Source organism: Gavialis gangeticus, unplaced genomic scaffold (genome assembly GCF_001723915.1).
Source record: "Gavialis gangeticus isolate Ggan-Ray unplaced genomic scaffold, GavGan_comp1, whole genome shotgun sequence".
Classification (NCBI taxonomy): Eukaryota; Metazoa; Chordata; order Crocodylia; family Gavialidae; genus Gavialis; species Gavialis gangeticus.
Genome location: NW_017729032.1, coordinates 217803454 through 217817216, shown reverse-complemented (window position 1 = coordinate 217817216; position 13763 = coordinate 217803454). Strand labels below are relative to the sequence as shown.

The 13763-nt window shown below is 41.4% G+C and overlaps 1 protein-coding gene and 1 long non-coding RNA gene across 2 annotated transcripts in view; one reads left to right on the top strand and one right to left on the bottom strand.

Moving 5' to 3' along the window:
* Positions 1 to 201: 201 nt before the first annotated feature.
* CUNH21orf62 (chromosome unknown C21orf62 homolog) overlaps positions 202 to 13763 on the bottom strand; it is a 22724-nt gene continuing 9162 nt past the window's right edge. Inside the window, exon 2 of the mRNA XM_019525539.1 lies at positions 202 to 1666. Coding sequence (XP_019381084.1) covers positions 935 to 1627 — 693 coding nt within the window. The 5' untranslated portion in view covers positions 1628 to 1666 and the 3' untranslated portion in view covers positions 202 to 934. The remainder of the gene's footprint in view (positions 1667 to 13763) is intronic.
* LOC109303336 overlaps positions 1590 to 13763 on the top strand; it is an 18958-nt gene continuing 6784 nt past the window's right edge. The window contains exons 1-2 of the long non-coding RNA XR_002099060.1: positions 1590 to 1669; positions 13578 to 13586. This is a non-coding gene — a long non-coding RNA (uncharacterized LOC109303336). The remainder of the gene's footprint in view (positions 1670 to 13577; positions 13587 to 13763) is intronic.

Here is a 13763-nt window from a genome sequence, read left to right as displayed (position 1 = left end):
TGTTCAGCTAACATTACTTTAATTAACAGCAATACCCTTTTGTCATTAACAGCAATACCTTTTTGTCAATCAACTTCATTAATCCTCTGTTGCCACCTTACACAGTTATGTCTCCAGATGAAGACTGTGTATTACATGCTTGTCTTGTTTTCCAAGGCAAGAAATAGTGTGGGCTATGAAAAACAACAGCTGAAAGCAGCACACAATGAAACTACTTTATTTTAAAAAGTTCAATACATATACTTAATAATACACACTGCTTATATTAGGCCATTCATCAGTAAATTTCAGAGTGCTTCACAAGGAAATCAGCATAATTATCCATATTTTACAGATGGAGAGACTGAGGCACAGGACAGGAAGTGGTCATTGAACAGGCTAGTGGCAGAACTAGGAACAGGATTTTGGTCTCCTGAGTCCCAGCCCAATGCTCTCCCTGCTAGGCCAAATTCACCGAGTGCTCTCCACATTACTTAAATAATAACCATCCACGCAACTGGTACATTTTCCATATATTTACTGCAGAATATCTAGCAAAATATGTAAAAGCAAATTGCATACATCAGGTAGTTCTGTATCCAGAGGTACATATTATATGCCCAAGTAAGGCATATCTCATAACAAAATTAATCAATGTTTCAATCTTCAGTATTTAAGACACTTTGAAAAAACCTGCTATTATATCATATCTAATGTTGATTGTTTCACATTTTCTTTGTTCTCTAAAAAACAATTTGCAGAATTAGTTCTCTGTATTCAAGTCACCTTGAATCGCACCTTTGAGAACATCATCACTAGAATCACGGATAGAATGAACCCAACATATAGGTTCTCTTTTGGGCCAAACGGAGCAAACATACAGAAATCCCATATGTTGTCTTATTGTCAGATTAACTGGTCCTCTGGCTTTGTTGTTTAAGCTGCTAAATTTGTCTCAGTAAATGAATGTTACAACATAACTTTTGTTATTTGTGACTGAGAACATATCTGAGTATGACAAACACGGAAAATGCTTTGTAATGCTGGAGACATTTTCCACACTGTAGGACTTCAGTAAAGAGTACCCGTTGAAAAGAGATGTATCCAAGACAGAAATATACAAAAACATGTGCCTATCTTTGTGTAGCACCTGCAGTTCATCTCTCATTTCATGGTCACTGTTATTGTAGATGGTTAAAGTTTGCTCAGGAAATTGGCCCTTGACCTCACTGTTTATTCGCAACTTTTGCAATCCCCAAATGGCCAAGTATTCTGCTGGCAGTGGAGTGGTGCCACAGAGGGAAAGCTTCAGGTCATGCACCACGGTAAAGTTCAACAGCATTCCCAGCATGGAGGTATCTGTGAACCAAACTGTCAGGTCCCTGTTGTAGCTGGCTCTGTCTATTGTATAAGGCAAAACGGTTTTGCAGTTGCACATCAAGTTTGCCAGGCTGTAATCGCAATCACGGATATCAGTAGAACAGCTGCAGTTGCGAATTGTGCTTTCCCTGGTGAAAATTAAAGTGTGGTTCTTCTGACTGCTTGCAAAACTATTAATAATACAGATGCCAAGGAAACCAATCAAAAGCAGATGGTGTTCACGGAAGGATACTGGCGCCTTTAATAAAAGTATCATGGTGCGAGGCATCTTCTCTTCTACTTAGCGAGTCTTATCACTTGCCATTACCTAGTGAGAAAAGCAATAGCTTTACTACAGCTCACTTAACCATTAAATATCACTTCTATCCTGGTTATCCATTGACTTACCTACTTGTTGACCTGTCTTACTATTACTTGGAAGACTGCAATGTTACAACTTGCCCTGATGTAGGGAAGACATACATGCCCTGATTCAGGATCAGGCCCTCTCTCTGCTCACCTGCAATTCCTCTCCCCTTTCTGCCTTGGAGGAAAGATTGCTTCATGCATTTTGTTGAACAGCTTATACCCCCCTGTGCATTCAGGCAGCTACTCTGCTGGAGAAGCGTGAAGACAAAAACACTCTTTGCTCCTCTCCATCCTCTTCTTGCTTACTCGTGCACAACCAGGGGTAACAGAGTAGGCCCTGTTCTCTACTCTGGCTAGGGGTGCAATCTGAACAGGGCTAAGCAGGAAATAAGAGGGGGATCTTACTACTTTTCCCTCTCCTGCATGGTTAAGTAAGGGCTGCAACAACTGTGTCCATAGACTATAAAAGCACGTGTGCTATAGCTCATATGTGCTATGGCTCATTCAGACTTGTCTTAAATAGTGGAAGCTGGATATCTGCATTACCACAGCAGTCTGTCTGGGTACATAGTATTACTCATTAGAACTACTGAGAAGAAGGGTACATTAGCCTAGGTCAGAGGTTCTCAAACTGTGGTCTGCGGACCGCCACTGGTCCGTGAGCTGCATTCAGGTGGTCCACAGAAAGGTTGCAGAACAATCGAGAATATCTGTACTTGGCCCTGCACTCGATATATTTTTTCTGACAACGGAGATTAAGTGGTCCACCAAGACCCTCAGTAATTTTCAATGGTCTGTAAAAAAAAAAGAGAACCACTGGCCTAGGTGAAGCATTACTCTAATGGTGCTATACCACTTTTCTGAGCCAATATATTCAGAGCTCTAGATATTATAGCTGAATTACTTGGTGCATAGGCACACAGGAAAATGTGGTTTACTCAATCCTGATTCCTTTGAAAACTTCCACAGTAAAAGAAATTAGGATCAAATTTTGTCCTGGTATGTCCATCCAACCAGAATCCACACTCTGTATACCTGAGCAGAAGTTAGCCCTCAAAACCTTTAAAGCAGTGATTCTCACACTAGGGTGCAGTGAGATCCTTTTAAGGTTGCTCTGCAATTACTAGGAGTATCAACACCTACATGTGAATCACAAGATAAAACTAGAGATTTCATATACAAAAACACTGTGTCAAAACTATCCCAACCTGTTGTGGTCTTTCTGAGTTCTTTGCAACAGAAGAATTACTTTAGTATTTTTCTGTTTTCACTCATTTCTTGACTGCAGAAAATTGGCATTTTCCATAGGGTACCTTGACTCTGCCAAGGGATGCTTTGAGTCTGAATAGCTGAGGACCACTGGTTTAAAAGTTCTCCCATATCAAGAACATATACCCAGTACATCAACAAGAAACCCAGTACAATAAAATGGGGGCCAGCAGAAAACATATACATACTAATGTTTACCAGGTACCAATCCAATCCTGCTTCATTAAACAATGAAGTCTTTTAATATAAAAAAGCTTGCTACTGTTAATAACTACTTTTTAAATACGCAAGTATTAAGCTAAGGCACCCTTGTACCAATCATTATTAATTAAACAAACTGACCACATGTATATATAACTGATCCATAGGTATAGAGGACTCCCAGATTGGGGTGGATCTGGGGGTTGCACTAGTGCACTTGCACCCCTTAGATTTGTGGTCCACCCAAAGTTTAAAACCAATTCCTGGCAGCGGCAGCAGCATTTCAAGTCAGGCAATGCTGAGAGAGTCAATTGACTTCATGGCTCATTATCATTTACTTGCTCCCTTCTAAACTCTGCATTCCACAGATGTTAATTGCCCTCTCTTCTTTTTAACAGTCTTGATATTATACTAATCAAGCTATCCTTTATTCTGCAATTCTGCTCCTGGTAATGAAAGGCATTTTTATGTGTGTTGTGGAACAAGGCACCAGGTGTTTTAATTTGTGAGCTGTGCTAATTAAAAGCGCCCATGTATCACATGTATCAGTGTTGCTGTGTCCCCCCATGCTGAAAAAATGGTGGTGGGACACTTTGAACTAAAGCTCATCAAACATGTTTTAGTTGAAAGCGTCACCATTTTTGCAGTGCAGAGATGTACAGTGATGCTGATATACATGACGCACACGGCTGCCTGAGTGTGTCAATTTTCATGCTCCAAGTGTGTCGGAGCAGGCTCCACACACACGTATAGAAGCCCGAAGCTCCTATTTCACATCCCTGCATATTGTTTTTAACTCATTCCAGTGAAGTTACATTTGTTTTTCACTTCAATCTGAAATGGAATAATACAGCCCTAGGCACCTAACATATTAGTAAAGCTTCTAGTTTATCTTTAATTGGAGAAAAATGTGTATTCTTTTATATGTAAGGATGTATTCTGCCACCTGCATCCGCCTTCTCAAAATTCTAGATCCACCCATGTCCCAGGTGATGGGCTTAGATATTTATTTCACATAGCAGAGATGCATGTTTTGATCTAAGTTTCCTGGGTTCAATCCTAGTTGACAACCCAAGTGGGAGCGTTTTTACACTGTAATATACATTGAAAGTTAAAACTATACATATCATTACTTCTTGATAAATTGATATCAGGTATGATATTGACTTGAGCAAGGACAAGATAAGGTTCCATCCAACCCTACTTTCTTATGATCCTATGTTCTCTCAATTATCTTCCCAGTTTAAAATTACAAAGATACATGTTTCAGTCTACTTTTTTCTTTGAAGTTTGGGCACTTAGAAATTTGTATTCAGAAAATCTAGTGGGTGACTAGCTTCCACATCCATAAGAGGAAGAAGAGTGTCCTGTAAGTAAATGTTAATGAGCTTGCTTCAAGGTGATATAATTCCATCTGCACCTCCTGTATTTAGCAAGTTAGAAGAACATTTTTTTTTTAAATTCAACTGTCTTGTTGAAACCAAATATTTAATCCACCTTCCCTAGGGTTATCTCTTTTACTACATACCAAAAATATCAAATAAACCTTTAGTTAATGCTCAACTTCAAAGGTCAGATTCACCCAGGCTGTAGCTTTCCTGATGTCAATACACTTACACCAGGGGTGCATTTGGTCTCAAATCTGTCAGTATTCAGTCATGCATTACAGTGAGAATGCTCTTACTCGACCTTTACATGTTGTTTATTTTCCCAGGGTTTTCTCTTTTAAAACTTGGCTTAAGGCTTTGATAAAATAAATCAGAACATTTACATTATCACTATTGTGTCATAAATGGATTAATACTGTTTTCACACATTGCCAAGAACAATTTGGATTAATGTTTTAAAGATAACATTTTGAAAGCAAAATTGCCAGACATGTTTAGCAATATGCATTTGATCTATATGGTATTTCAATTAAGGCAGTATATGAATTTGAGGCTCAGCATTCTTCCGGCAGGTCAAACTTCTACCCAAGTTAACAGGAGTTTAGGGTTTTTTGCAAATGAATTGTGAGATCTAAAGCTCATGACAAAAAGAAAATCCAAAATAACATCTTTTGAATATTTCCCTTGGATCTAACTGCTTCTTCCTCCAGTAATTCTGTTCAATTACTTGAGCTTTACTGGTCTCATGCTACCAATACAGAAAGATTCCATTTCACATTTTCTTTATTTGATGCTGCTAAGTTTTAGTATTTAGTAAAAAGCATTATATCCAAAAATACTTTATTTAGTACTTTTAGTAAAAAGCATGATCTCCAAAAATACTTGCAAACCCCTTTTATTTCCTGCAAAAACAGAAACACTGGTATCAGTAAATTCTATATGCTAAGTTTCTGTGTGTTTTGGGGAAGTTGTATGAAAACAGTGAAATATCCCTTCTAGGCCAAGGACTGTTCACAAAACATTAAGATTACCTGCACTGCATTATTACTTGAGCAAGTCATCTTCAAAGAAATTTGTATTACATGATTATCACTCAAACTACTTTGCTGTCTGCACCCTCAAGGGGTTTAGAAAAAATCTTTTTAATCTGTTTGCAATCGTTTCTACAAGAAAGTAGGAAATGAATTAAAAACAGTGACAACACGAACACACAACCTAAATTTCCCTACTCTTTGCTTTACTTTTAATTATTAAGATGGAGGAAGTGTTAGAGAAAAGGTCTCGTCTCAAAAGGTTTCCTCTGTGGATTTATGAGGAAGTGAAGGTGTTTCATAAGTAACTGAGAGTCAGTAGAAAAGAAATGGGTATTGCCAAGAGGGAAGCAGAGAGTTTTAAAATGAAGTGAGAAGAAAGAACCTCTCAGAATGGTTTGTGGTAAAGAGACAGGCCCTAAGCCAGGTACTAGTCCAACTGTATGTTATGTAAATGGACTTATGTCCATGAAAAAAAGTTAATGCACAAGGTGGATCCTCCTGTTTCTCAGCTTTTTTTGACTCAATCTTAAAAAGTAAGATGGCTGTATATTACAAAAATAGATGAATTGATGGATTTTCAGGACTTGAACAAGGCAGAACAGAATGACATGGAGGTGCCAGGTCCACTTAAATGCCCAATAGCTGGAACAAGCTTGCCCAGGGTCATAGAACATGACAGGTTTTTGAAGACCAGGCATGGAGAGTAAACCTTTTTGTTCTGCTATGTATAACAAACATTTTTCTTGCCAAATCAAGCTAGCAAAACACGTTCATGTAGCCCTCTTTTGATAGAAATTTAAATTAGAAAAACATTCACCTGTCACAAAATTCTTAACTAAATTTTCAATTTTGAGTGAAGAACCTCTTTTTCAGCAACATTCTCCCCTGTAACATTTTTCAGTTTGCTCGAGTGATGTGTTGAGAGCATGGAGTGCTCAACAGCTAAATGTAAGAATCACTTTTCTCTGTCATTTGGAATTGTAGAACACTACGGCAATTACTTGCTCAGACTTTTATTTTGGATTCCTTTTAGAGTAGAGGTCCCCAAATTTTTTCTTATGGTGTACCCCCGTCCAGGTTTACTAGCTGCCTGTATACCCCTACCAGCATAAATTTTATATATTAACCCCTTTAATGTCAATTATTATTATAATGAAAATTAAACCCGCTATTACACAATTTATCCCGCGTACCCCCAGAGATGTCTTGCATACCCCCAGTCTAGGAACCTCTGTCTAGAGCATTTTTAAACAGTGATGTCCTTGAGAGGACTCTGAGGGATACTCATAGAATCATAGAATCAATGAGTTGGAAGGGACCTAGACAGATCATCTCATCCGACCCTCTGCCATGGGGAGGAAGGAGCACTGAGGGTGGGAGGGGTCATAAGACCCCAGCCAGGTGCCTATCCAGTCTCCTTTTGAAGATTTCCAGGGAAGGTGAGAGCACCACCTCTCTGGGAAGGCTATTCCAGGCTTTGGCCACCCTTACCGTGAAGTAGTTCTTCCTAATATCTAACCTAAAAAAGTTCTTTGTTAAAATTATACCTTGTGCACCCCCTGACAGCCCTGGTGCACCCCTTGACAGCCAGCATTCCCAGGCAGGGGATAGGCAAGAGCACTGGTGCCCACCCTGAGAGTGCCAGCTAGGGAATGGGGGGGGCCAGGAGAAGTGTTCCTCCCACAGCCAATCACGTTCACCTGGAAGTGCCAGTGGCGCACCTGTAAGTGCCAGTGGTATGCCACTGCCACTTGCAGGTCAGCGGGATTGACTACAGGGTTCCCCCCACCTCCAGTTGGCAGGATTGGCTATGGGGAGACCCCCCCAGTTGCTGACTGTCCCCTGGGGGGACAAGTGCCCCCCCAACTCAGAAGGCACCAGTCACCTATGTGGGGCTGTATTCTTTACTATGTTCCAGGTTAAACAGCATAGTGACTAGAGAATATCAGCTATAAAATTAACCCTTTCCCCTACATGCATACTCTGTCTCTCATTTTAAATCTTGCTCAATTGTCTTAATGGAGATTTTAGCCTTGGAACCCATCAAAATATTTCTAAGGAGCATCCTATGGGAGCCCATGGAAATCAGCAGGTTGTTCTAGATGTCAGGTGCTTCCATTAGATTTACCATGGGAGGAATCTAAGCCATGCCTTACACACCCCTGTTTCTAACCATAACTAGTTGAACAGTCAGCAGAACCATCAGTGTGCCCAGTATGTTTTCAGAGAAAAAGTATAAGCATTATCAATACAATTTATTTAAGCTACATTTGTTTGCCCAGTGATGCTGTCTCCTTCCTTGGCTGCAGTGAGAAGACATTGTTTTGACTGGTAGGTAACAGTGTACACCGCCCAGTCAGACCTTCCCTCAATTTCTTTCCAGCACAAGCACAGTTGGGAAAAGGCTAATGCTGGGATTTTGGTGGGGTCCCTCATTAAAATACCAACAATATATGGGTATTTAAAAAAAATCTCCCACACTCATTACAAAGAATGTAACACTTTGCTTCCATAAAGTCATTTTATATTCTTGACAAGCTCAGCCACCCTGTAAAAGTGGGATATTGTAAGAATCCATGCACTTTTTTCAGCTTTTCAATTCACACTGAAAGGCTATAGCACTCAAGAAACCACTGCTTCTCAAATGTCAAATCTCTGCTTGGCTGAACACGATCTTCCCATGACAGGTCAGAAAACAGGAATGTCCCGCCTCCCATATTCATTCTGGAGCCAAACATAACTACATTATCTTAGGAAGCTGGGTGTATTCCTCAGAAGGGGCCTGGTATGGAATTTCCTTCAAGTAACTGAAGTTTTAGATTGTAAAACTTATCCAACCACATACACAATATTTAGTCCTGTAAACTGGGCTTCAGTGGATAATAAAATACCACATTTTAACATTGGTCTCATAACATAATTTCAGTCATCAGTTGTAGTTCACTGTTTGATCAGTTTTGGGTAGGACATACAGCGCTCGCATAGTCCAAAAGTAGGGGGAGTTTTTATAGGATTCCTTCCTGCCAACATGAGTCTCTTTACTAGAAAAAATAAATAAATGAAAATCTATGCTCCATTAGACATGGCCTTTTTGCAGAACTGGACTTTGTATACCATCCAGCAAAGGAAGAATCTGCCCCAAAAGATGAACGGACTGTGGTGGATATTTTGGAGTGGGGGAAAACATATCAATAGAGGAACAGGCAGGAGTAAATTCTTTACCCAGTTATACTGATAATGTTTCCAGTATGTGTGTGTATAATACCCGTATGGTATTTTGAAAATGTAATGCACAAAGTATGATAACGGCCTCTCAGTTACAAGACAGACTATTGTCAAAACCGTCATCAAATATAGAAATAAAACATTAAGCTTGCTTCCTTCACCACCCTATGAAATTGCTCTTTTAAGAGCAACTTTGGGAAATATATTTAGAAGTGGACAGGACAACAGGAAGGGAATAGCAGTCAGTTGAAACAGCTTTTGAGTTGTAACACTCAAAACCACCATAGCAACCAGAGTCACCCAAAGGTAATGGAGTTAAGCATGTGAGAAGCAAGTGAGAAATTAAACCAGCTGAAAGGTCTATAAGAATGAGCCAGAGCCTGAAATAATAATTAATTAGATCTCTTCACCAGGATGTTTCCTACTTATACTTGTATTAGCCTTCTCCTTTGAATAGTCACCCAACCCTCCTTTGCAGTGGCAGAATCTACTCTTCTGATGAACAGAATCACTTCCCACTCTCAGACCACAGTGACTGGTCTGGCTCTCCTGAGCCATTCACCACTATCTGCCAGTCATTGAGCCTGTTCATTTACCACTACCTGCACTGGTAAACCAAAGAACTGCAATTCAAAAAGCTCACTATTTCTAGTAAATGAGAAAACATAATCAGATAGAAACTGGAAAAGATCTGGGAGTTCCAGAGACAACTACTGTTGCGGGCTGACAGGCAGAAACAAATACACATATCAAGAAACAGAGATTTGCTAGCTAAAACTTTGCACTGAGATGCCAAACTCCTATTTAGGGAGGTTCCAATGGCATTCAAACCGGCAATTTTACTTTAGTATGGAGGATGTCCGATAACAAGAACCACGGGAAGATAGGAATGCCTATCTACTACAGCTTGTGAAATTGCTAATGCTAAGCAAGCATTTAATAATCTTTACCAAAATATTCTGCTGTTGTTTTGACTCTGCTTTCGTCAGTAGTTAACAACATTTATTTTCACTGGGCCTTCAGGATGCTGTTCCACAGTTGTATAAGTCAGAGAAGGTAACTGGGGCACCAGCCCCAGAAGGCTACTTATGAGGAGGTAAGACTCAGGCTGTTGGCAGGCCACCCCTGCTTTTGGGCATCACCTCCCAGGGTCCCAAAATTCCTAGTCATTTTCTGCTTTTCCTTCTCTGTTTGGCTGTTCTGTCTGTGTCTTGCAGTCACCCCCCTCATTTCTCCCACTGACTTTAGGGCTCTTCACTTTGGAGCCTGTCCTAGACATCACCATCCCTAGATGATGGCTATCAAAGCTCTCTCTGTCCACCCCACCTATCTCCTTTCATCCAATTCCATATTTCAGTGTTTTTTCCCCCTCAATGTTGTATCTTTTCATCTGAAGTACAACAAGACTAAAACTAGGATTATTATATTCACTCCCAAGCCATCTTTCCTTTTTTATCATATATGATGGCATGCCATCCTTCCTATATATGACTGACCTTTGGTTTAGGGACGCATCTTGATTCCACCCTCTCCCTTGACATACAAATTGAGGCTATGTCTTGCCCTTTCTTCCTCCTCAGTATTAGTCTATTAATTTCCATATCCACAGCCAAACCATTGATTTAGATGCTAATTATAGCCCACTTTGATTCTTCTTCTCCCACTACCCATGCACCTAAACTGTCCTCTTACTAGAATACAGTATGCTCAACAACTCTGGGCAGCTGTAAATGGACACGCTGACAGACAGTCATATGTTACAGCAGTTCCTGGGGCAAATTTATGCCTTGGTTATTTAATGGGAAGCGAACTGGGCATAATATCATTTGACCCTACCTTTGGACTAGTTTTCATCCATAACTAAATACTATTTACTTAGGCTCAAAATGTCCAAATCTTTCTATACCTCAATTATTTCCTCACATACTAGCTTTCTTCCTAAAGAAGGATTTAGTTCTACAAACAAACAATTCTCTTTATCACATATTCCCCCATCTCCAGGCAGAACGATATAACGCTGCTAGAGCCTACTGATAGTTCCTCTGGGTTACATTTTGGCAAGCACTGCCCATCTGATAGAGCAAGTATGAGCAACAACAGAAAGAGAAGATATTTGGCTTCATTGCAAACCCAGACATAAGGTGTTCTTCAGGTCTTTCATAATCACAGTAAGGTGGAGCCTAGTAGAAATGATAAATGGCAGGATGATTTCTAGTTGGTGATTCATTTCCAACTGGATCTCTGACTGCAGGTGGTCTGGCTACAAAGCATCCAAAGTGGAGCCCCTTACTAGTATCAGAGCACACTCCACCACAGCTCAGGTCGTGCTTGCAGTCATTGAAAAGCATATTAGTTCCAGACATATACAAAATGGCCACCTGGACCTCTAATCACAAACTGATTTACACAGTTTCGGAAGCCTCCAGATCAGATGCTATGTTTAGCAGAGAGGGCATACAGTTGCTATTCTCTTGAGACTCCAAGTTCCTACATCCAGCTGGACTGGGCACTCCTTTAGAATCGTCCACTATCTCCGAAACAGAAGAAATTACTTACATTACACTGGCAGGAGTTCTTTGAGATCGGGGCTGGCGTGAATGGGGCCCTGGGGCCGGGGTGGGTCGTGGGCACTTGCCACTCAGATCAGTGCATGCAGTGGAGGCAGGCTGCAGTTATGGGCTGGACTCTGTGCCCTGTGCACAGCAGGCACATGGTGCTGTGCTGCTCTGGGGCAGCAGCAGCAGGGCACAGAACCCAGCCCTCAGTGGCAGCCCTCCTCTGCCCCACACACAGATCCATGGGCCACATGCCCCCCGGGCCTCCTCCAGGGTGCACACAGTGGTGGGAGCCCTCCCCCACCCCACACACACACCCCTTGACAAGCCACCCAGGCTCCAAGCATCCCACAACCCTCCCCAGTCCCTGGGCTCCATTCACGCTAGTCCTTGCCCCACTCCTTCCCACACTATGGGGGGCCTCCATCTGCCCCCTCACGCCACTTCCCCGTGACAGACTTACCTGTTGGGGGGTGCATGCACATGTGCTCTCAGCCCCCACAAATAATATCTTCTCCCTCCACCTATGTTGAAATAGGTTGCATATGTACAGTTTTCTCGACCTGCCATCTCTTACCTCTTCCTCAGAATCCTGAATACCCGAGATTCCACAGATGGGAAAAACTGAAGGGTGGTGGGCATTTGTGCCCAGGGTGCAAAGCATGAGCGGCAGAAGGCATACATCCCACATCGGTAAGCTTCCGTGCTCGAGGCACAAAGCACTAACAGTGGACTGTGCTCATAGGTGACACAATCTCAAAGAACTTCAGGTACTACAAGATAAGTAACATCTCTTTCCTTATGAAAGTTTTTGCCTCTTTTCCATTGTAACTTATAATACAAAGATTATTTGTGTCGATTGTTTTCATTTGCTTCAAAACAAAAAAACAAAATGTGTCTGGGGGGGAACAAACAACAACAAAAAAAACCCCAAAACACACAGATGTGATGAACTCAGTTGGTTTAATAAAAGATATTACATGTACTCAAAGAACCTTGCCTACACAGATGTGAATGAACTTTCCAAATTATAAAACAAGGCACGTGTCACAGGATACTCATTTGGATGGCTAAACTATTAGAATAGAAGGTGAACAGAATCTGTTTCCTTATCTTAACATTTCATCACTTATATATTAAAATGGGGGGAAAAAAACTATCACAAAAGGTAGAAGACCCAGTACTGTACATAAATTTGTAAATTCAGGAATTTTGAAAGTGACTGTTAATGTTACTGGAAGAAGTAGGCAAGTGGATTATGAACTTTCAGCAGTTGCCAAGGCTACCAAGTATTTTACTTTGAGAAACCAGCTTCATGTCTAACTCACATTTGTAAAACAAGAACACTGAATAAGAGAAGGGAACTCATACCTGTTTGTCTAACACCAGAGTTATAATCAACAATCCTGCCAAAGGATATGGTATTTAATGCTGACAAAACTCATGGTGTATTGAGTATTACACAGTGAAAAAAAAGGAACAACATTCCTTTTCAAATTTTACAGACCAGTATTATAAATAGTGAAAAGTGTGGTTAAAATTCACAACTGGGCCTTTGGCCAGTTTTTGCCCTCAGCCTAGATTGCCTGCTGACAGAATGAAAAAGAAAAGGACCAACCAACTTGCAAGGTATTTCCCCCAAATTGGGATGCACATACAAAGCAGAGAGGCTATTTTCTCTGCTGGAAAAGAAGCATGCCCAGAGACACTCTGTATGTCATGCAGCTGCCAAGATGCCTGCTGCTTGTGTCTGTCTCAGCAAGCTGAAGGGGCAGATACCTGTGTTAACCCTCTCACAGCCATAGCTATTGGCTTAGCACTGTAACTTCTGCCTGAAGCACTAAGGCTAGGGACAGAAGTTACACATAAACCAATTTAAGGGATCAGAAACTGGTTTAAATCTGTAACAGAACAGAAGTTCAGTGCACCTAAACCAGCTTCAAAATGGCTGAAACTGGTTTAAGATAAACCTGATTGACTGTAGTATCAGACTTAACTGATTTGGGTCAAAACAGTTTATGAAGCTTCTGTCCCAGACCCCTTCCTAGTTCAAGTTAAATCAGAGTCCCCCAGCATCCCATCATGCTTTGCAACCCTGCACTGGGCTGGGCTGGGCTGTCTGTTCCAGCTGTGCGGGGTTGGCTCCACCCCTCTCCTCCCTAACTGGAACACTATCACTGCTCCAGTTGGATGAGAAGGGCATGGAGGTGCTCTGGATTGTAGCCCGGTATGCCTGGCAGGAAGGCAGGAGCCTTTGCCAGGCATCCCCAGCACCCGCACACCCCTTGTTACTCCAGCCACAGGAGCAGGGGTGTGGCCAGATCCATGTAGCCTAAGGGGAAGGCGGGTTTAATTCCCTCACTGCAGGGGAGGGCAATGCAGGC